Genomic DNA, 23,607 nt, shown 5'->3' with positions numbered 1-23,607 from the left:
TTATTAGAGGGCAGGCGGATTAGACTAGATGACGAGTCGGATCGTAGAGGATCGGAAGGAAATGGAGGGGAGGCGGGGACTGCTCTATCTCACAGCTCACCAGCGTTTTCGCGTCCAGCTCAACCGTTCTTACCCGCCGGTTGGCCTTAGCGGCAACGAGGCCGATGATATGTCTTCCGGCAAATTGTCTCTGATAAATCGTCGCTATATTAGTTTCCGCGATATTTAAAAGAAAAACTTGTTTAGTAGGCTGGTGAGGGATATAGGTGATATAGACCAGTGGTGAATTTACCCCGTTTTTATTCAAAGACACACATTGTCCTGTCAATTTACAATTATTTGATATCCCGAGCTCTAAATCCGCCACTGGTACATCGAACACTGGACAGGTAAGAGAATCGTTAGTATGCGGGTTATTGTACCGCCGGCGGTAATGAACGTGGTGATTATAATGACGACGATGACGATGATGCCGATGGTGACGGTGGTGACGGCGGTTGCGATAGTAATGAGTTAGAACCGGTGGGTGGGTCAGTGTGTGGTTGTGATGGACGCCCTCTGGGGAGTCTGGGAGGCAGAGAGAAATGCTCGCCTTGGTGTGTGCGGACGTGCTGATTCAGGATCGCCTTCTGACGGAAGTGTTTTCCGCACTCCGGACATTGGTATGGCTTCTCACCCGAGTGGATGCGCAGATGCTGGTTGAGGATGGCGCGCTGCCGGAACGTACGCTCGCAGTAAACGCAAGCGTACGGCTTCTCGTTAGCGTGTATGCGTAGATGCTGCGTGAGGTGGGATTGTTGTCGAAACCGCTTGCCGCACTCCGGACACCCGTACGGCCGGCTGTCCGTGTGGATCCGCTCGTGTTGCAGCAGAGTCGACTTCTGCTTAAAGTCTTTGCCGCAGGTCAAACACTTGAACAGGCGTAGATCGCTGTTGCCGGACTTGGACGATTTGCCGCTCTGCTGCACGATGTCGGGCAGCCCGGTCGCCATGTTGGGCGCGCCCGGACTGGCGTACTGATGCGCGTCCAAGCCGGGCCCGCCGTCGCCCTGGCCAAGGGATGTCAGCATTACCCCGGGCTGTTTGAGATAGTGCAGCGCGGAAAAGCCACCGGGAGTGAGCATGTGAGGTGGCACGGACGGCGAAGGATGCGGCCGGGCCTCTTTGAAATAGTGTTGTGGATACTGCTGCAGCTCCCCAGCGCCAGGAAAACAATCGCTACGGTCCACCTCTGCGTGAGGAGTCAATTGTTGCTGCGGCGAATGATCTTGTTGTTGCGTTTGTTGTTGCTGCGGCTGTTGTTGAGGCTGCTGCTGTTGAACTTGCTGCTGCTGCTGCTGCTGCTGTTGTTGTTGTTGCTGCTGCTGTTGGACCTGCTGCTGCGTTTGCTGCTGCTGCTGCTGCTGCTGTTGGGACGTTGCCTGACTCGATTGTATATCATCGTCCGGTGGAGTCAAGGACTGAGGTTCGGGAGGCGCCGAGGGATACGGTGAGGGCACAGGCGATGCTAAGGAGGGCGGGGGACCGTTTTCACTACCCTCGACGGGAGGACCACAGGCCTGCTGTGGGCTTCCCGACGAAGAGGAACCCTGTTGTTGCTGTTGTTGTTGTTGTGGTTGCTGTTGCGGGTACAATCCGCCATCCTGGAGAGATCCCGGCCCCGGGCCCCATTGACCCTGGGGTCTCTCCATATTATCTTTGTACAATACGTAGGGCGCGCCAGTATCTGAAAGTAGATAATGCAGAAGAGAGTTTGCGGTTAGATACATATTGACATAAAAGCGTTATTGTGTTAGAAAACATGGGAGCACGAGATATTCGCTGCTTTTTTTTATCACTATGTCTACATTTCAAATTCCATGTACGCTTGAGTGATGTAATTTAAATAGAATGATATAATTTAGATAGTGTGTTCGTGAAATAGGATTAAATTCTACAGGTGTATTCTTCGACCGCTCTCGATCAAGGACGAAATTACTCGGAATTGGGTCAAGAAGCGCAGATCTTTAGAATCTTTGAGCTCAGAAGCGCGTTCTAGAATATCGGATCGTGCCACGTTCCCAGTCACGCATGGTTAGGCATGTCCGGTTCACGCTTCACAAGTTCAATCGCTGTTATGCAGATCGAATCTATGAACTGCGTATATTGCACTCATAATTTAGCATAATAATTTAAAGATACCAGAATCAGGTACGCGCGACACAGAATCGCGATGGATTCTTGAATCCTTGAGAATTTTTGTCCTTGGACGATCGAATGAGAAACAGAATCTTGTCGCACGTTCGTTTCAATCCGTTCTTCCTTTCTTCACACCCATTAATTTCTTCAAATACATGGATGTAACAAAGACGCGGCTGTAATTAATCGAAAATAAGAGACGCTGAAGGGAAAGTAATTATATCGCGCGCAAAGTTTTTAATTAAACTTCGCCATGCGCTATTATTTAAGACGTATGTGTCTTGCCCAATCAGTATTATCGCGCGCAATTACATCCCGAGGAGTAAGGCGGCTTAAGGCGTTTTACGATTACGGAATTTGCGTTACGCAATAATATCACATTCCTCCTTTTATCAGACTAATTATATCGGACTTTATTTTCTCTTATTTGTCGAGCGGATTCGTCATTCGATTTGCATTTCGTGCGACATTTAAAGCGATTTTTACTTCTCCTGCATTCTCTGAGTGACTCATCCGATATAATGTTGTTTCTTGCGAAAAGTGGGACAGATATTAATTTATTAGAAACGAAAAATATATATCAATGCATAAAATATATATGTACAAAAAAAACGAGAAATAAATGGAAGCAACGTGTGACAATGTGACAAATGATTAATGCTATATATTTATAGATAACGATAAAAAAAACTTATGGAACCTCAGAAACCCGAGAATATAAGAAGTTAGCAAAGTTCATCAAAGTGCTGAAAATAAAAAAAAAAACAAGACAAGTCATGCGATATATACCGTTCATTTACACATGAATCAAATCGTATTTATAGCTAATCGTTTTTATTTGACTACACTTATAGCACGTTACATAATCATTGTTTGTTGAGATAATGCCGCGTGCAACCGTTCGCGAGTGCGTCAAGATTAGTTTATTGCGATTTCAAGCTTATCCCATCGCGTAATCGTATTTAACTATTCCGGGAATCTCCGGAGCGATAATATTATAACGTCCCGTTATCACGGTTAAGAGAAGAGCGACCGGTCGAAAAGTGACGCAAATGCGATATTCGCGCTCCAAGAGAGTGTCATTAATATAACTCTGCATATAATTTCCACGATTCGGCGCTTTTAAAAGCCGTGTCGTTTTGCACGAACATCGTTTTCCATTCGTTTCGCTCTCTGACCGAAAATTGAAATGTTCCTTGATACGAAATCTCGATAGCACGATAAGAATTAAACGATTGTAGTATGATTCGGACACAAGAGTCGTGTGTAGATCGACGTAAATATTTACGCATCGGTATCTGCGATTCGTCTGTTGTTGATCCCCTTCTTTCGCTCTATCGAAACTCGAATACAATTCATCCAAGTATTAGTAAACTATCACGCCATTACGATATAACGTTCGTTCATTTGCTCGAGGATCGGCTTATTTCGTGAAATCTGTCAAGAGTCATACCGCCAAGACAACGTTACGTCTCATTAAACTCAATCTCCGTCCAGCAACGGTTAATTACGACCAGAATCCACGAGTAATCGCCTAAATTTCCTCTGCACATCGGAAGTCGTTAGCTATATCGCGCAAAAACAAAATGTGTGTCGTGCAAAAAGACATTCTCGTAAGCTATGATTGCACTTTATATGGCAGCTGACAGCCAAGATAAAAATATCAAAAACTTAATCAATGAAATAAAACGGAAAGTTTCTCTCGTCTGCTCCAACATGAGAATCTTGGAGGATATTACCATTAATATAAATGCTATTTTTTTAAACAATTTAAATTTTTTTTAAACGACTGTATAATGACAATAGTAGTAATAATCGATGATTACCGTCATAATAATAAACCCACTCAGTCGATTATTCAATTTCGGATGGGAGATTAACACTTGCAAAAAGTACGCGAAAGAAACAAAGAGAGAAATTAGTTTCTTCTTCATTCTGAGAGAATCTTTTCCGGTGTCGGATCGTTCAAGAAGTAGACGAGTGTTCTTAATGATAAATTGCATTAAAGAAATCTCCGGATTATTCTTTCCCTCGCATTCGCGTGAATAAACATTGGTAAGCGTTGATACGAACTCCACAAGTTTTACCGAGCAGTCCGACCGAGCTTTAATGAGAGACGATCCACTTATAACTTTACCAACTAAACAGTCGTAAGATTTCGCCGTTCATTTTGACGCGTTATGTTTCTCAAATCACGTAAAGACGGATGGCTAGTTTACTCGAGACAATAGCTTCAATAAATCATCAAAGAGCATCACAAACTAATGTCATAAAAATTATCAAGTACAATATATTTGCTTTTTTATTCTTATCCTTGAGAGTTACTTTCGAACGATTAATAAGCTTAAAATTTCAATACATTAACAGCATAAAATAGTCGAGTGTAATGGTTTAAATTTATGTTCGATCATAATATCATAAATATTTAATTTCACGTTTCAGATTTATCCACAATGTTCTATTATACAAGTATTGATGTTTTTAATGTGTGCAAAAGCAGGGTGCAAACTTTAAACTTGGCTAATTTTGTACTAACTTAGATTATTTCAGTAAACTTGCCGCTAAAATAAATTTCTTTTTAAATCTGTATTGAATTATTCGGTCCGATAGATGTGGATGGCTTGTTTGAAATATTATATTTTATTGTTATATAAATATGTAGTTAGAAGGAGAGAGAGAAACATGTAATTAGAGAACTCCTGCTGAATGACATTTTGTCCTTTGGAACCGCGATTTATTAATGAAGTTTTTAGTAGGACAGATTATAAACTCCAGCATTATTTCAATGATTTTTACTTCTTTTAATTAATGGCCCAATTATTGTTTTTATTAACGCAAGAAATAAATTGCTTGGACGAAATCTTCGTTAATTACATTTACCCAATATTCTCTAAAATATTCTCTAAAAAATAATAATGTAAAAGCTTTCTTTTTTCTTTTAGCATGTTTAAAGGCATGCTCAGCATAAGCTAATATTTCCTTTAGCATCAATATCTTACTTTGAGTTAAAGTAAGGATATCAAGAGACACTTGGATAGACTCGTAACACTTGTATCAACAAAAATCGGAAAGAAATCTTGAGTAGAAATTACACGAGCGTACCGACGAAAAGAGAAAGAAAATGAAGATGTAATCGCATAGTTATATTAAGACAATATACGCGATGAAATCGTAGATATAAAAGTAGAAAGGCTGCGCACAGAGAGAATAATAATTCAAACAGATCAATCTCTCGATAAGTTGGCATCGATCTTTTTTTAATCGAAAAAATGTCAATATATTTGGGAAATATCGGCGATGCGCGATGAAAGGTTCAGTCATGCAAACTTCTGAGATGAAATTCTTTCACGCGGTTTAATATTATTTCATGTTTGACGAACGTGTGTCGCTGATATCATTGATTTTTCGGCAACAAGCATAGGATTGCACTCTGGCGGGCGTCTTTACGATTTGTTTTGGCTGCGAGAAACGCATAAAGCGAAGCCGAGAGAGCTAACATCGGCAGAGTAGGAGGCGAAAAAGACGAAAGAGAGAGAGAGAGAGAGAGAGAGAAAGAGGAGAGAAAGAGAGAGAAAGAAAGAGAGAGAGAAAGAGAGAGATGGCTCGTGGCTGCACATGCGCGCTTTTTTCGCGTCGGGACCAGCATTTTTAAAGATTTTTCCTGCCGCGGCGGCCCTCTCGCAGATTTAAGTCGCCAGGTCGATCCCGTCGATTCTCGAGTGGTGTGGGAATCGAATGGTGTGGCTACTACGGGCAAACAATCGAAAAACTCGCTTCACGTCACCGGGGGTTCGCGAAACCGGTATAATTTCGATGAGGTTAATTCCCTATGCAACAAACAAAAGTGCGAAATGCGTCAATTTTCTTGCGTCAATCGTCGCGATGCTATTGTCGCCTATTATAAAAAAATATACAGATTATTTTCGTTATTTCTATAGCATTAAAATCTGGAGTTTTAACGATCATTTTATATATCGTGACAATATTGAGTATCCGATAAACTAAGTTCATGAAAAAAAGATAAAGCCATCGGGATGAGTTTTGACAATTTTTACGCATGAGTCATTAATAATTAATGATGTTTATCGTAGGAGGACGAAACGAAACAAAACATAAGGTCGATCAGTTTTGCGCGATTTCGAATTCTGCATCAACGGTGTTATATTGAATTAGATGAAAGAAGAAAAGATGAAACTCGACCTTTTTCTTCCCGCACAAAATCGCGAAATAACTGGAGTGTCTTTGATTCGAAAGCGCGGATTTAATTGAGCGGGTGAAAGCGACTTTGTGGGCTCAAAGTGAAGGCGCTGTCTCCGATATGCGTACAATAAAAGAAAATATCGAAGGAGAAAACCCGATCCCTAGTGTTAGATCGACGAGTTTTACGCCGGCCGACAGAATCTCGCGACACACTTTGTGCAAAAGCGTAGTTCAAAGCGTTGAAGAAGCGCATTTCCTCGAATAACACCCCGCATAATTATTCATTTTCCGCACTTCCGATTATTGGAACTCTCGGATTTTCGGTTCTTTCAATTCGGTTCCCATTCGGTATCAATACTCTTTAGAGGTTCTCAGATTCCTAACGGATTGTCTCAAACGAAAGCGCAAAGTCACGTATCATTTTCGATCTGTCATTCGATCTTTTGCACCGAAATATACATACCTTTTATATCTCGATATTTCTCACATTATATATTATGCATATTATATATATATGTTGATAAAATTCTCGAGAGATTATAGTATAATATATCGCGACTACGACACTATTTTAAATAAATCGGTTTTATTCGCTAATTTATGAATTTGCGTGAATGCGAAAGAACGGGCGATAATTATAGTTGTACGAGCGAGATCCGCGCGCGAACGTAATTTTCACGGCGTATGCGCCATCAATTCCATTGCGTTCTCTGTGGAAAAAAAAAGAGGAGACGGCGCGACGCGGCAACGTATGTTTCGCGTGGGTGCATGAATTACGTGATTCGCGTAGTCGCTTTTTGTCTCGTCGCGATATCTCATCGATTAGTCGTTTCTAAGCGCCTTTATTTGGCAATTATGCCGATTTCGTTGATGCTGAGTAAGAAAAAAAATATTGCTGGATAAGACAATTTTTATTCCTCCAACGATGCATCAGCTCTCTTGCCATTCAATTCTTATACATATGTAATATTTTTTCGTTCCCAAGAAATAATTCCTCCCAAATTATCTGACACGTCATTTTCGCATCTTTGCGTTTAACACAATTTACAATTTACAATATGTATCTCTAATGAATTCAGGATTAAGAGCGCGATACACGTTGGATGCACTCGCGGGAGGATCTCGAAGATCGGCGACGGGGGAAGGAGGGGACTCGGGCATTCATTTGCGAGAGCAAACATTGGCCGCTATTTATCGAACGTCAGAGGAAATACCTGCGGCCCGTATTCCTATCGAACCGATTCAAGGGACCACCCTCGCGCGGCGGACGTGGAACGTGGGGGTGGCAAAAAAACGAAACGGGCGCAACAAAAACATAACTTTCCGCGATGGCGCTCCGAAGAGTGCTCCAGAAACGAGTGGTCCTTTCCTAGTGTTCCATTGGCGTTATTCAGCTCGTCAGAGATCGAATGTTTGTTTTCAGAAAAATAGACAGAAACGAAATACGCCCACTGTTAGCTCGAGAGTGTAGAGCACGCATTGACGAAGTCGAAACGTCAGATATATATATATATATATATATATATATATATATATATATATATAATTTTTTTTTCCTTTGCTATTGTTACCGCGATATTTTTGACGGATGCTCGAATGCACTCTCGATCTATCTCTATCTCTCTCCCTTTCGCGCAGTATATTGTTTTTACCTTATAAAACAATTTGCGCGCGTTTACGTTCAAGACCATCGCGGCGGATTTGCGCAAATATCGCGGAAACGTGCATGAAACCGATCTGCCCTGTCGCGCCGTCGAGAGAGAGAGAGAGAGAGAGAGAGAGAGAGAGAGAGAGAGAGAGAGAGTTCGTAATCGAATTTGATAACGATCCAATTAAAAACATTTTCGCGTTTCGGCATATTCATTACTCTATTTAATTTCGTTGTACGCTGTCGCGATATTAATTGCTTAAGTGGTAAAGTTATGAAATTGCGCGCGATGAGACTCCAGACGTTGTGACTCAAGCTCGTTCTGCAATTATTTTTTTTTATAATGAACTACTAATGCATAATTTATGAGACTGGAATAGTCAATGAAAATCGTACACAATTATAATTGTCGCGTATCCACAATGATATTCGAATCGATTCCATATATTAGCTATAAATTTACTTTATTCCATTGACATTCCGAGAGACATTAATTATTAGAGTATTCTAAAAAAAAGCGACACGCTGGTATCAGATATTTCGAACTAAATTTGGCTGCGTTTTTTTTTTTCAGGATGGACCATTTAATGTATAATTTATAAAGTTGACGTACACCCGACAGAACATAATATAAACACAATTATCATATTTTCAGTCGCACGGATTCAGAGTCAAATGTGAATCGATTTTTATCGGCTCATTATTTATTACTTAAATAGAAAACGCGTTGTTTAAGCATACATATGTGTGACCAGATATTTTAATTCCAATCCGTTTCGATCTTTTTTCTCTCAACGCTGTGTGTCATTGATACATAATTTATAAAGGCAGAGAGAGAAAGAAAGAAAGAGACCAGACGATAAAAAAAGGAATACACGCATACCATAATTATATTGCACGGCATCTACGGCAGGTTGAATCGGGTCGATCGTGGATTTTCTACGCGCTCGCTCGCTCCCTATGCATTAATTCTTATATTAAGAACGATACGGAGCAATGATCGCTCTTTTATCACCAGGAGTCAAATGATAACTCGCCGACGCGAGTTTATTTTCCGAACGCGCGACGTCTCTTCTCTCTTTCTTCTCCTCGTGTCAGTAAAAATGACTCACACCCATCACTGGTGCGATTCGCGCTACGAAGCGTCTTGAGCGGACTATTACAAACTTTGTACGATATATTTTGCTGTATCGTATCGCTACGTTTAAGATTAGAAATCCCAGGATATTTAAAGACGCTGATACACAAAGCGCTCTCAAAAATCGCCATATCGCTAACACTTCTAATCGCACGTTTCGTATGATTATCTCGTGACCGACGAGAAAAGAGACCTTTGGTAAGTGAAAAAGAAACGGTCTCGATTGAGATATTTTATGCTCAATTTCCATCCCTCGCTCGAATATACAGAGAAGCCGACCGCTTTTGAGAATTTAAGTCAAGGTTGAATCCCGGCAGCAAACTCCCAACAGTTAAAACGTGACATTGGCTCACGCAGACGCGCACAAATATTTACAGGCTTTACAACTTGCACTTTATGTAAAACCCGTTCGAGAGAAATCTTAGGAGAGGCATCACGTCGTAACTCGACGTAAATGCCAAGACTTTGCGCGGGATTACATCTGACGCATCGAAAGTGACAATGTCCATTCAACGATACACGTTGTCCAGAAAGGAAACACGCGGCTGACAAAAAACGTGAATTTTGATAGAGAAAAAACTGCTCGCAAAGTTTCAAACTGTGTGTGACGCGATTGCTCTTGTGAAACATCGCGTCGCATTTTAATACGATTTAAATCCGCCGTGTTTACGTAATAATAAAAATAATTATCGGCAATAATTCGCCGCACTTCGTTAATTGTTTTACGATTCGTTTAATATAATCGTGAACGCACGCCGATTTCCTCGGCATAAAGCACGCTGCGCGAATATAATCGATGATTATGCTCGCGGTTTTAACCGCGGATGTATCGCGCGAGTAGAGTATTCACGCAATTATCAAGACAATTATAACAATTATTATCGACGCTGCGCGTGATGTATCGCGATTTATACTCGCTAAAAGCTTTTTTTCGCATTAATCCTGCCATTTATTAGCGTTTTATTATCGATCTAACGCCTCAATCCCTCCGATAATTAAATGCATACGTCTCGCTGTAATTATAAAAAAAAACTTGGAATTGTTTCTTATGCGCTGCAAACAATGGAAAATATTTGGAGCGTCAGTCCGCATTTCAACGAATATTATTGAAATTATTACTAAAAATTGATATTACGGCCAATCAAACCACAAATGCGAAATACTTATCTAGATATGAAGACTCATAAATTCAGGACTTTTTTCTTTCTCAACAATCGCCGAATCTAAAAACGTCTTGGAATCGAAAATACTGGGGAAAAAAAATTCTTTTCGACGAGTCACGCAATAATTGAACATTATAAATCAAGAAGCTTCTGTATTCCAGAAATGTTGAAAATACATAAAGTTGATTCGATGCATGCGGTCCGACACGTACTAAATTTTCACCAGAAGCATTCTTATCGGAGCTGCATATCTAAATAGGCAATCCGTCTCCTTCCAGCAAAATGCGCGCGACTCTCCAACACAGTCTATATATCTCGCAGTTGTGCACAAATATAACCGAGCGCGAGGGACCCTCGTCGTGTCTTTGAAATCGCATCCGACCGATGGTGCGGCGACTACTCTCTTAGGACAGGGCGTGTTTGCAGGCGCGCATTTATCGAACGGAAAATTCGTGGGAAATTAGATTACGAATTCTCTTACGAGGCGAATTTGCGTCCTCTCCTTCTTTTTCCGACGATTAAAATTTTACCCCTTCCTCCCCACCCCCAACGGAATTAATAAATAGCGAAAATAATGAATAAAAGTTGACGGATTCCATCGGAGATGATCGATATCGTTCGCTTCGCTTTCGCGAGCGACAATCGCGATTGTTCCCTATAGCTTTTCCTATGTTGTCATTCGCATTCTCGCGCTCGCTCACGATCGCCGGCGTTGTTTCTCGGTCACAAAGAGCACGATCGCGAGTCCTCGGCCGACGCTCACCTTGACCAGGCGACACAGCGCGCCTCGCGATCGTGGAACGGGCAGCTTGATCGTCGATCAGAGTTTAGCAAGTGCGCGGCTGCAAGAGGGATACATCATTTTGCCGCGACTCGCTCGACAAAAGTCTTACATCGATAAATTATGCATTCCGTCCATCAATTTTATATCTTGTGGAAGAAAAAATTGATTCGATCACGATTCGGGAAAATCGCATTTCTTGCTATTTTCAGAAGATGCCGTTTGTGATATTCAACTTCAAGAGATTTCGTCGCAATTATCAGTCCCGAGAAAATATTAATAAATCATACTTTAAAATGAACTCGTGCGGAAATTTAATTCGAGGATTAGTTTCAAAGATATCTAAGGTTGTATCTTAAAAAGTTAACTAAAGAGAGAGACGCAGCATCGAGTTCTCGCCAAGGAAAAGTCGAATCTAAACTGGTCGACGTATCAGTGAATAACGAAAAATATGTGCAGGGAATCTCGACGCAATATACATGCACACCCGCACACTTTGTACGTAATTTCGTCGAACCGAAGGACGAAACGAGGATCGGATTATCTCTCTTCGGATTCTCGTCGCTCCGGATAATGCAAATCTGCGAGAAAGTCATAGGAACCGTCGGACGAGATAGGATGATTCCTCCTTGAAACTATCGCTCCGCGCGTTTCGTCACTTTGGTGGTCACGAGGACCGATTAGATGACCCAAACGCGCCGGCGAATATTGCGTCGTATCATCACGTAACTCTTTCTCTCTCTCTTTTTTTTCTCTCCTCCTTCCTCCCTTCCTGCGCGCCTTCTTGCCCCTCTTGGGAAGAGGAACACTTTCCGAAATGCGCGATATATATTATCGCAATTACATAAACTCTTGACCGTAATTTGCCCATTAACTCGAGCTGATATCGAGTAAAAGAAATGGCGTTAATAACAATTGCTAGTTAATTTTTTCTCTCCTTTTTTCCCTCTACCTGCGTGCCTTCTTGCTCCGCTTGAGAAGAGGAACACTTTCCGAAATGCGATGTATATTATCGCAATTACATAAACTCTTGACCGTAATTTGCACATTAACTCGAGCTGATATCGAGTAAAAAGGATGACATTAATAGCAATTGTCAGTTAATTGTTAAACTAAATTGCAGTTAATTGTTAAACTGAAAAATATAACTCGCAATTATGACGAACGACAAATTAATTCGGTTTCCAGTAATTAGAAGGTATGGATCAATTATGATGAGCAACGATCACTTATCATTACCGTGAACAATATTGCAAATACATAATTAACATATCCAAAATTTGTGACGCGATATTATTTTAGCTTTATTATATAGTGGCTTTTAATGTAATTTATGATGTATCAATTGGTGTGAGTCAAATTTGAAAACTAAAATTATTTACTAGTTACATCTAAAATAATTTATATCGTTCAAAATAACCGACATACTTTTTCAAAAATTGATAATATTTACTATACGCAAACACATTCAATGGATGTACTTATGTGTAAATCATACATCTCATATTTTCTTTGATTTTTTCCTTCAAATTACATGCATACTTATCGGCATATTTAATATCATTTAATTTATATCGCAGCGATTAAGTTTATACATTTGCGATGGAAGGTCAATTATAATAAAAGGCGCGTATTTTTTCTCTTTTTATAGTCTCTTTTTTAAATGATTTTATCGTCGAAACATGATCTAGATATTACGATAAGTTTATAAAGTGCTTTCTATGCACATTAGTCTCAGCGCACTGCGCTATTTTACATATTTTCTTTACAACTGTTTCAATTTCTAAATATTCTCTCTCTCTCTCTCTCTCTCTCTCATCTATCATGATAAAAAGATTTCATCATTCCAAGATTCAGTTTCCTAATTAATAAAGCTTATCGCTGTTATAAAAAAACTCCATTCAATTATCGATAAAAATAAAAACAAATTTCTATATTTAATTATTAATATTAAAATTAATTTAAATTAATCTCGATTCTTATATTTTGTCTCCAATTATTCGCGCATCACGATACGATATAAGCCGGCTCGCTTATCCACGTTCTCCCTCGTCGTTCCAATTCGTACTTTCGCTACATTATTTTACCGGTAGTCTCTCGGGGGGAATTTGCAGTAAACATCCTCCTTTCTCGATCTCTCCTCGCAAACACACATTTTTCCGCCTCGCGCGGCAGCCGATACTCGACTATTCTCACCCTGTATGTGTCGCGCTACGCAAGGAGCTTCATACAACACATTCGTGAGGTGACCGACGGCCAGCGGTACCCTCCGTTTCCCCTCGGTATTTCACCCTGCGCACCTCTCGCTCTTTCTTTTCTCTTCTCCCTCTCTCTCTCTTTCGCTTTCGTTCTCCCAACGTTAAACACTGTTCTCTCGTTTGAGCGTGCTTTGCCGAGTTCGACCGCAGACACACACGAGTTTCGTACGAGACACGTGTCTGGCCAGCGGCGCGTTGTTAATCGCAAGTCGGAAGAGCACTTCTGCCAGTAGTGGTCGCCGGCGCGTTACAGTGCGTCCGTGTAACTATCCTGGTATGTATACGTGCATACGCGTGCATGGGATAGAGGGAGGGGACGAGAGAAAGAAAGACAGAGAGAGAGAGAGAAAGAAAGAGAGAGAGAGAGAAAGAAAAGAGAGAAAGTATTCGGATGAGAGACACGGCGAGATGGAAAACGATGTAATTCCAATGTCTTCGTAGACTCTTCTCAAAGTTATAAACACAACAAGATGTATATCTCGCTATCTTTCATCACGTGCCACGTGATTAAAATCATTTTTCACGTGTCCGCAGCGTCGACGGGAGGGGAAAGCGAAATGATTGAAAATTACCGGCGGTTCGAGTGGGTTTTCTGAATGAGGGACTCGTGAGAAAGACAGACTCGCGTCGGGCGCGCGAGGGGGGAAAGCGAGAAGGGGGACCGGCGGGAAAACTCGAAGCCGCGTGTATCACGGTGCGGCGCGACGCGCGATGACGTCGTGACGTTTCGGCAAAACGTGGTCGTGAACGCGCAGGTGGAATCACCGGCACGCGGTGTCTGACGATAACGTTCGCGAGGGAGGAGGAGAAGGTAAAACGAGCGCTCCTCCGTGTACGTGTGCGTGGTGCGTGCGTGTGATGACACGCGCGGGGCGCCAGGTACTCACCGGAGTTGTAGTATTCCTTAAAGTAGCGCGTCGCCGCGCGCTGGACGATCGAGTAATACAAGTTCACGTACGACGTCGACTGGTTCTGCGCCGAGAGCGCCATTTACACTGTATTATCTCCGCGCGCGGGTCACCGTGTATTCATATAAATATGTATGGCTCGCGTATACGCGCGCGCTTCACGCGGGGCGTACGCGCGTATTACGCGGATCACGACGCGCGTGTAGCGCGATATAGCGATGCGCGGCGCGGCAACGTGCGAGCGCGCGGCGCCCGTCTCGTCGGCCTGTCTCTCCTCTTCCCTACGTCTACCGCGCGACGACGATGCGTTCTCCTCTTTTTCCTCTCGCCGCTGCGCCCGTCTCCTTTCCTCCTCCACCGTTTCCTCTACGTCCTTCTCCTGGTCCTCGTCCTTGTCCTCGTTCTCGTCCTCGTCCTCGTCCTTGTCCTCGTCGTCGTCGCCGTCGCTGTCGCTGTCGCCGTCGTCGTCGTCGTCGTCGTCGCCGTCGTCGTCGTCGTCGTCGTCGTCGTCGGCGGCCTCCTCCTCTAGATCCGCCGCGGCCGTGAAACTTTTCTTATCGTTGGCGCGCCGTCCCTCGTGCGTTCCCGTACGGCCTTCAGACAGCAGCGAGACGGTCCCGCATGCCGTAGAGCGGCCCGCGACTTTAATCCTCGCCACACTCGCTTTCGGGTTACCCGCGCCGGTAGACACAATCTCGGTAGACTCGGCCTGAGCCCCCCGAGTAACTCGCCAAGACCGAGACACTGGCGAGCGCTCTGCGGCGTTGCCGCGCTTCCGTCGTCGCGGTGCACACGCGATCAGAGTGGGGGATTTCTGGACTGGTTCGGGTTTGGGATGGTATAGGGAACATCGGGTAAAGAGAGGAGAGCGAGAGCGGGGAGAAGGTGCCGGTGGCGGCGGCGGTGGCGGCGGCAGCGACGGTAGCGACGGTCGCAGGGGTGGATGCATCCGCGGGGGCAACATCGCTCCCCCCGCTCGGTCCGTCAAAATACGGATCGGGGGCCGGAGGGTGGAGGGGACCGAGTTACTCGTCCAAGGACACTCGAGTCGCCGGAGTCTGTCACAAAGTGACACGTGACACACGCCGCGATCGGGCCTAATATCTGACAATACGGAGCGAGATGAGACGACACTCGCGATTGTCTCGCGTTTCTTCATTCGGTTCGCGATCTTATTGTCGAATAATTTATCGGTGATTGGCATTCTTTCTCGCATAGCTTTCTCGGAGAGAATTGCGCGATTTGCTAAAAGTACTCTTCAGATTAGATCGAGGACTTATTTAGATGCGTCGTGTTGCGACGCGAGAAATTAGGAGACAGCACGAGGGAGGACTCGTAAGGGGGAAACATTAAAGTTCAAATTTAATTTAGCTCATAACTGAAAGTTGCTCGAGAAAATCGACGATAATCGTAGCTAATCCTCATCAAAGATTTACATTTCTCGGAAAATTGATTTAATTCGCATAATCCGACGCCTTCGATATTCTGGACATGACGCTCGATCGAGTCTCGATTCCCGGATGTCGCAATCATTATCGACGATCCGATTTTTCGACTTGAAAAACCGGTCGAATTTTGTCATCTCGAATCGGAGAAGACCCGGGGCTGCCGAGATTTAGCGCTCGTTCCTGGCGAGAGGAGGCTGATGGTGGTGGCGATGGTGGAGAACGAGACGGCCGGCGAGGACCGACGGCGGGAGGGGGTGGGTCGGGAGGAGGTGAAGCGAGGAAGTTATGTTCGTTGAACCGGTGGAAGGGGTTTGATACCGCGTCGTCAGGGGATGACGGTCCACGCGGTGGGGCGGCCTTTCGGCGTAGGGGAACGACCGGTGCGCGGCGGGGAACCCGCCGATCGCATCTAGCCTCTCTCTCTCTCTTTCTCTCCCTCTCTCTCGCCCGCTCGCTCGTTCTCTCTCCGTCCGTTCGTCTCTCCCTCGACCCCATCTTCGCCACCGCGATCCTCTCTCACTCTCGGCAGCGACGCGTACCCCTCAATGCGCGCTGCGCCGTGATGCATCGCGCTGGCTGGCGGCGGCATCGCCTCCGCGAGTCACAAGGTACGCTCGTGCCGCGAATACGAACTGCCTCTCCCAAATCAATATCACTCGGCGAAAAAAAAGAGAAAGAAAAAAAAACGGAGGAAGAAAGAGAAAGAGAGAGAGAGAGAGAGCGAGTGGAAAAAAAGGACGACTCGGCACCTATAATTGCCGAACTTCCGCGATAACCGTCTACGCTCTCTGTCCCCGGTCTCGCCGCCGATCGTCGCGGCGAGAGGAGCGCACCGTCGCGTCTTCTGCTTCCCCCCTCCCTCCCCTCCTCCCCCGCCCTCCGCCTCGGGGATCTCCTCCGACCGTCTCTCCCACCCCTGTTTCTCGCGTGGGGTTAGATTCACGCGCCAGGTTGATTAGGGCCTCCCTCCGCGGCCGCGCGCGCTATCACGCACGTTTCCCGCCATCCAATGTCCGCGCACCCGATGATTTTCACTGACTGTTTGCCCCCGCGGCCTCGCCGCGGCCACGTGCTCGTTCTCGCGGCGCGCGCTCAAAGCGCCGCGAAAACAAAGCCGGCGCCCCGCGAGAACGGCGGACTTTGCGCTCGTAAGAGGCGGGAGGAGACGCGACGCGTCTGATTATACGATGCTTCGCCTCGTAAAACGTTCGTCACGAGAAGGAGATTCGTCTTCTTTCTATCTCCTCTCTCTCGTTCATCCTCCGAATCCAACAATCCCCATCAATTCCAGCTTCGATGCCGAAAGACGGGAAGAGTTCGCTATATTTTATTAAATGATCAATTCGCGAGGACATTTCTCTGTTAATGATGCGCTTAGCATGCACAATCAACGAGCGTGATACATAAGTCGGATGAGAAAAGCACTTATAATAACGCGAATGATAACGTCGGCCTCTTGTCGAATTTCTCTCGCAATAGATCTCTCTCCCGGCTTGTGTTCGCAATTTTGCTAGGTCGAGAAAAATGTATTCGAGAAAGTTTTTTTTTTCCATATGCGACGGGATGTTTGAACATCGTCCATTATTGACGGAAGACAAGTACAACAATGTTCCCTTACGTAAGCTACGGAAACGAGAGATTCGGGACGCGTCGAGGATATTCGAGCTGGTCGCGTTAGCTTCGACAGAGTTGAGAGAAGATTCACAAGTCGACGATACACTTTACAATGCATCGTTGTACTGACCCGATTGCAACTTATCGTATTCGCTGCAATGAGTCGCGAGATAACCGCTCGACACCGCATGAGCCATAAAGCGACGCGGGATCGCGAGGGATTCGCGCGATCGCGTCTCGTGATAAATTTCTATAAATGATCCCGTCGCGAATGCATCGAATGTATTGTCTATGTAAATTTTACTCTAGCTCGCGAATCACGAACAATATCGTGCATGCCTCGAATTCGGTCTCGTGAAAGATAAAGTGGGCTTGTGATTCACTTTGCGGAGGCAGCAACATCTCGAGAACAGTTGCCCTATCAATTTTCCTCGATAATATCGTCTATCTCTTTCATGGAATAAAATGGAAGGATAGCGGTATTATAATTCTATTTATCTTCGGAATTTTTATGGAGAAGCGTAACACATGCTTGCCCGGATGTAGAAGCGGATCCTGCTCGAGGCCCGAAGGGAATATAGTACCGATTTTCGATAAAAAAAAAGATAGAGAGAGAGAGAGAGAGAGAGAAAAGAAAACGTCGCAGGCTTCGAGATCGTTATCGCCAAGTTCTCGGCCACGAACGAAGAACGGATTTAACGATCGTTTCGCGCGGCACGGCGCGGAAAGAGAGCCGCGGGAGAGGAATGCCGCAGTCGCATCTCTCTCTCTCTCTTTCTCTCTTTCCTTCTCTCTCGATGTGTACAGTAGTAGCCGGCCCGAAAGCGAACGACGCGAGCTGTGGAGAAAAGTACGCGTTAGGGCTGGTGCAGCCGCGCAGTGCGCGACTGCCTATATTTATCCGGCGATGCAATATTTGGCCGCGTGTCTTCGAGAGAGAAAGAGAGAGAGACAAAGAAAGAGAAAGACTCGGGCCGACCACATTCGTCCACAACTCGCAGCGCACGGATGGGCGCATGAACGAACTCGCAGCAGCAGCAGCAGCTTGCGCGCCTCTCTTTCTTTCTCCCTGTCTCTCCCTCTCTCTCTCTTTCTCTCGTATCCTCTTCTCTCTCGCCGTTTCCTTCTTTCGTTCTCCCTTTCTCTCTCCCTCTCTCTGTCTACCTCCGTTTCTTCTTTCACTTTATCACAATGAGGCGGCTGCGTGTGTGCGTGTCGGTGTCGTTAGGCAGTAGCTGCCGGTGCAGGCGTGGTTGGTTCCTTGCCCTCTGTCGCGTATTTATATCTAGCGAGTAGAGCGAATGCATTGCGGCTCGCTTCTTGTTTGCCGGGACCACTCCTCTCCTCCTCTCTCTCGCTCCTCTCATCCTCGTCCCCCTGCGAGAGCTCTCGCTCTTTCGCGCGCTTTCTCCCTCTCTATCTATACGTCCATCTATCTATCTGTCTCGCCTCCTCCCCTCGCGCCCCGCGACCCCGCCAAACCTGCTTCGCGCAACGTTAACGCCTAGCGCCGGCTAATCACCGCGGACTTTTCTCGCCGATCTGCCGCCGCGCGGACCTGCTCCGATGATTTTTGGTTTCAGCGCGCGAGGTCTTCCGGAGAATGTCGGTTTACGACTCGACGACTTGGCGAACGAGCTCCTACCACGTTGGGCCGGCTCTAAGTAAGCGAGAGCGCTCGCTCTCTTAAGATGAAGAGGCCCCGACTTCCGCGCCGGCCGCCGGAGATCATTTGCCTCCGCGAGAAATTAGATCGAACGGGTAAACGGAACGAGAACGCGCGCGCGCGCGCGCGCGTTCGCGCTCGCGTACACGTACGCACACATACACACGCAGGATGGGGCAAAAATAATGGCCGGTAGATTGCGGTTCGGTCCGGCGCAATATCCTTTTCTCCACACGCGCATCGTCGCGTCGTGTATGCGTTTCCTTTTTTTCTCTCTCTTTGCCGACCCTACCCTCCCCCTCCCCCTCCCCCCCATCCCATCCTCTCCGGCCGTCGCGCTCTCGGGCCCCTATCTCGCCCGGTCACACCGTTAAATCCGGTCTAGAAATATCGCGTTAACGTCGACGTTAGCGGATCCAGGATAATAGTAATTTCCGATATCGCGACTAAGATCCCCAGGTTTTTGCACGCGAGCAAGAAGCGACGACAATTGCGTGCGCTTGCTCCGGTCGTGTAATTACGTCCGAATCGGTCACATCGAATGCAACGCAAGTCTGCAAATTTCCGCGAATCAGGACGACTAATGGAACGTCGTTGCAGGAATCCGCGTTGCATGCGTGTAAAGTCGATCTATGTAACGTTAGTGTAACGCATAATATTTAATAATTAGGTAAACGTTAATATCGCACAAGTGTACAATGATAATGTAAATTTAATTTGCTACAATTTAATGTAATAAAATATTTGTACTGTCTCGAGATATTTCGTACTCTCGGATGCTATTTGCGAAATGACTGAATCGCACGCGTTCGGCGACGCGCGAGTCTCGTTACGACGAGCAACGAATGATAATCTCCTCTCAAACGACTACTCGCGTGAGCGACAAACGAACGACCGTTCTCCTTCTTTTTCGATCGACGTTTCTCTTTCTTTTCCGGGAATCTACGCGGGATTCAGTCACGAGTGAAAATTTAATGCGATTTTAATCGGCGACGATAATCTACGTCGTGGGATGGACGATGGGTGGATGCGATCTGAAAGCAACGAGAACAGAATCGGACCAGGAGACCCCAGAGAGACTGCATTTTTAATAAAATTTATGAAACAATGTTTCACCCCCCCCTCCCGCGCGTTGAGTTTAAAAGCCAAAAAAGAAACATTTACACACACAATATCCTTTTTCTCTTTAAAATAGTTATATGTATATAACTAAAATAACACCCACATATCCTGTCGTATATGTGTGTTATTTTAATTCTGTGCAATAATTGAAATAAATGTTAATATTCCAATAAGATAAGGGTTTCTTTTCAATGAAATAATTCATAAATCAATACGCATATTTTCTAGGTGCTTTTAACGATGTATTGTTATGTGCTTTGGTCCACAGGGATCGAATAAAAACAATATTTGAGGCTGATTATAAGGCTGATATTACGTTTGCAATTAAACGAGTTGTACAATTTTACCATCTCGTGTAATCGATGTTCACGATATTATGAACGTCAAGAAAATGGACTTCTTTAGCAATCGACGTGTTCGATTATGGGCAATTAAACGGCCGCTTATTACGCGAGATAAAAGACGGGGCAATGGCTCTCGCGCGCACCCGCCAGTCATAAACATCCGTTGCATTTCGATCGATCGCAATGAAGGAACTTTGTGTCGCCGATGCGTGAGCGGCATATTGTAATAATGTGATTAATCACCGGCATGCCACATAAATTTAAACGGTGGATTTAGTGATTGCCAATGCCTAATATAGTGACGAATTTACAGCAAAATAATATGTACGTTTAGAAGTAATGGAATCTTAGAAATAAAGTAAAACATTAAAATATTTAAATATTTAATAAAATAATATAATAATAATATTTAATAAAATATTAAAATATTTATCCACGTACATTACTTTTCGCCGTGATAAATAAGATAAAAATTTTATCCTATTTATTTATCATTTATTGTTGATTTATTTTTACTTTTTATTCTCTTATTATTCAAAATAATTCGAAATTATGCGATTGTAAATTTTTAAGAAACCGATACGCGGAAAAAGTTGCAAAGCAGGATTACTAATCCGGATTCTCACCAAGTCATCGAACTCTGATTTTCGACTCGGATGCGTATTCATCGCGCTTCTTTATCGAAAAAAAAAAAGAAGAAAAAGGGAATGACCACCTCGCCAAGTTTCTAGGTGAGGGAGCGACCGAAGGAATCGTGCCTCTTTAAACTTATCGGGAGCAATCTCCCCCGGTTGCCACTGTTACAATTTCAAACAGTTCTGCGTTTCATTTATTTTTTATCGGGGAGAAGTTTGTTGACCTTGCAGTGCGAAACGCCAGGAATACATTGGTGGAGGCACGAAAGTGGGGTAGACGACGGGTGGTGCTGGCGGTGGCGGTGACGGCGGCGGAGGGCTCGACGACGAGGGAGGACGGAGGGAGGGAGGGGGAGAGGACGGTGGCGGCGGCCGCGGCAACGGAAGGAGAGCGAGGACGGGGGGTACCGAGGGTTGCGGCAGCGAGGCGGTGGACGAGGGGGTTGCTCTCCGGGAGTGGGATGAATCGAGAGGCGAAGCGAGTTATTTCGCGCGAAGTGTGCATTGCCCGAATTTGCCTTCGTGCTCTCCTTTTTTTCTCCTCTTTTCCGCTTGATTTCCCGCCGCTACTCCATCATCCGCGACGGGCCTAAACATGGTCACGGGAGACCCTCGTGAATCGCCAAAGGTGTGTCGAAAAATTCCTGCTGCGTATCGCTCTTCGGAGAGTTTCTTTTTTTCCACTCCCGCCCGCGTTTTAATTGTTCCAACGGGGAATAAAATAATTCAATTCTTTCGATAGGGATTATTATATCTGTTGCAGCGAATTCTTCTTCATTTCGCATTGAAAGAGCGCTTAATTATATCGTTGCGCTTCATTACGCGATCATTATTCCCCTAATCGCTCGTGAGACTGATATTTTCGAAACTAAATCTCTGGTATGAAAGATAAGGAATTCAATCTGCAAGAACGGAAGCTTTTTTTTTTTGCCCGGGCTACACATGTAGCCAATGCCTTTGCAGCCCCTTGGTCCCCGTTATCGATAAAGATCCCCCTCTTCGATAAAGGTCATTATATCCGCGCGCAATTGTTCGATAACGTTTCGGAATGCAGCGCGGAATTTCATTATTGGTCGCAACATAGATCTTGGAAGGACAGTAATAACAGCATCGCGGTATGTAATGACTCGGGAGTTATTAACGAATAAATAGTATTAACGTTTGCACATGCCATTATAATTGTGTTGTGACTGGTAATTCGACGTAATCTCCGGGGGTAGCGTGATATTGCAGCATCCTCGCAAAGTACTAATCACTAAAATTGTCAATGCAATAATCTTGCCCCATGCTTTGACACTGGCAATCACGCGCCTGGAATTATCCATCGGGAGAAGACGAAGAGAACAAGATATTTCTTTTAATATTACAATGTTCGGTAACTGCATTAATCTCTTCCTCGAATGGATAAAACACGATTCAACGAAACAAATTAAAAAGTCGAAAAATTGTTTCTTGCAGTTTTTTTTTAACATTCAATAAGCTTTTGGATTAAATCGGAATTGTTTTATCACAATTTTCAAAAAAACTAGTTATTTTAACGCAATTTATTATCCTCGTAGTAGTATATGACGCATTAAAAGTTTTATTCTAAAAAGCTCAAGTTCACAATTTAATATTTGTCGGAACTTAAGCTCTCAAAAGAAATTGGTTATAAAGAATTAAAGTCAAAGATTCTTGCGATTAAATATTAAAAAGAGGATTATGATTAATTATCCAACCTTGCAACCATCGTTTGAATCTGCGAAAATTGTATTCGTCCGTTTGAACTTCGAATTCATCTCGTATTCTGAAAAACTCAAATGTATGTATTTTTGCAGGTCTCGTCAAAATTTGTTTTAGTTTTAACATTCGCTATATCGATTTTGAATTTGTTTTGATATCAGATTCAGCAACCTCGAAAACTTTTAGGTTTAAATAAACGATTGAAAAATATTCGATAGATGAATTCACAAATGACTCTCAATTTACAATTTATATCCCACATATTTAATTACAAAAATTCCATTAACTTTAATCTTCAAAAAAGTTCTTTTAAGAATTGAAGCTTCTCAACAACACACGTCATTTTGAATGGAATGAAACTTTTCCAGCGTGTAACAATAACGTTGTAAAAGTACATTAAAACAGTTTTTATGACTTTGAAATCTTTCAAAATTGATGCAAAGGAGCATTTTAGAAGCTAAAATTAGTAAAAAAAGGACTGTAGAAAAAATGATTACACTTTTTTAAATATGAAAGAGTTATTTTTACCCGTGTAATTATCCGTCCCATTTACAGATTGAAAGGTGTACATATATCCTCTTGTTTGCGAGGAACGAACCAACGAAAATAATTATTCCGCAGCGAGAAGTCGCGCGACATGACACGTTTTCGTCTCGTCTTTAGGTCAGTCGACGAGATGAGAGGGCGGGCGCCTAAATTAAAAGTACGGTCGTATGGTACAGACTTAAAAGTGCGACTAACGACCGGTCGGGTTTAGGGTTCTTCGGGCTTCAGGGGTCTAC

General features: G+C 44.2%; 1 protein-coding gene across 4 annotated transcripts in view; it reads right to left on the bottom strand.

The window, feature by feature from the left end:
- The window catches only part of LOC145976006 (uncharacterized), a 78,592-nt gene that overhangs the window by 10,972 nt on the left and 44,013 nt on the right, over nucleotides 1-23,607 (bottom strand). For 2 of the 4 annotated variants that reach the window (XM_083106826.1, XM_083106825.1), the window contains one exon: nucleotides 593-1,726. In XM_083106826.1, coding sequence (XP_082962952.1) covers nucleotides 593-1,726 — 1,134 coding nt within the window. Of the gene's footprint in view, nucleotides 1-592; nucleotides 1,727-14,253; nucleotides 14,394-23,607 lie in introns of those variants that run through there. The other 2 variants (XM_083106824.1, XM_083106828.1) reach the window with 2 other exon arrangements.

This window comes from Camponotus vicinus, unplaced genomic scaffold, assembly GCF_025532165.1.
Source record: "Camponotus vicinus isolate PSW18456_S1 unplaced genomic scaffold, iyCamVici1.0 SCAF_8, whole genome shotgun sequence".
Classification (NCBI taxonomy): Eukaryota; Metazoa; Arthropoda; class Insecta; order Hymenoptera; family Formicidae; genus Camponotus; species Camponotus vicinus.
Note: the sequence above shows the minus strand (reverse complement) of the source record. Positions and strands in the feature narration are given on the sequence as shown.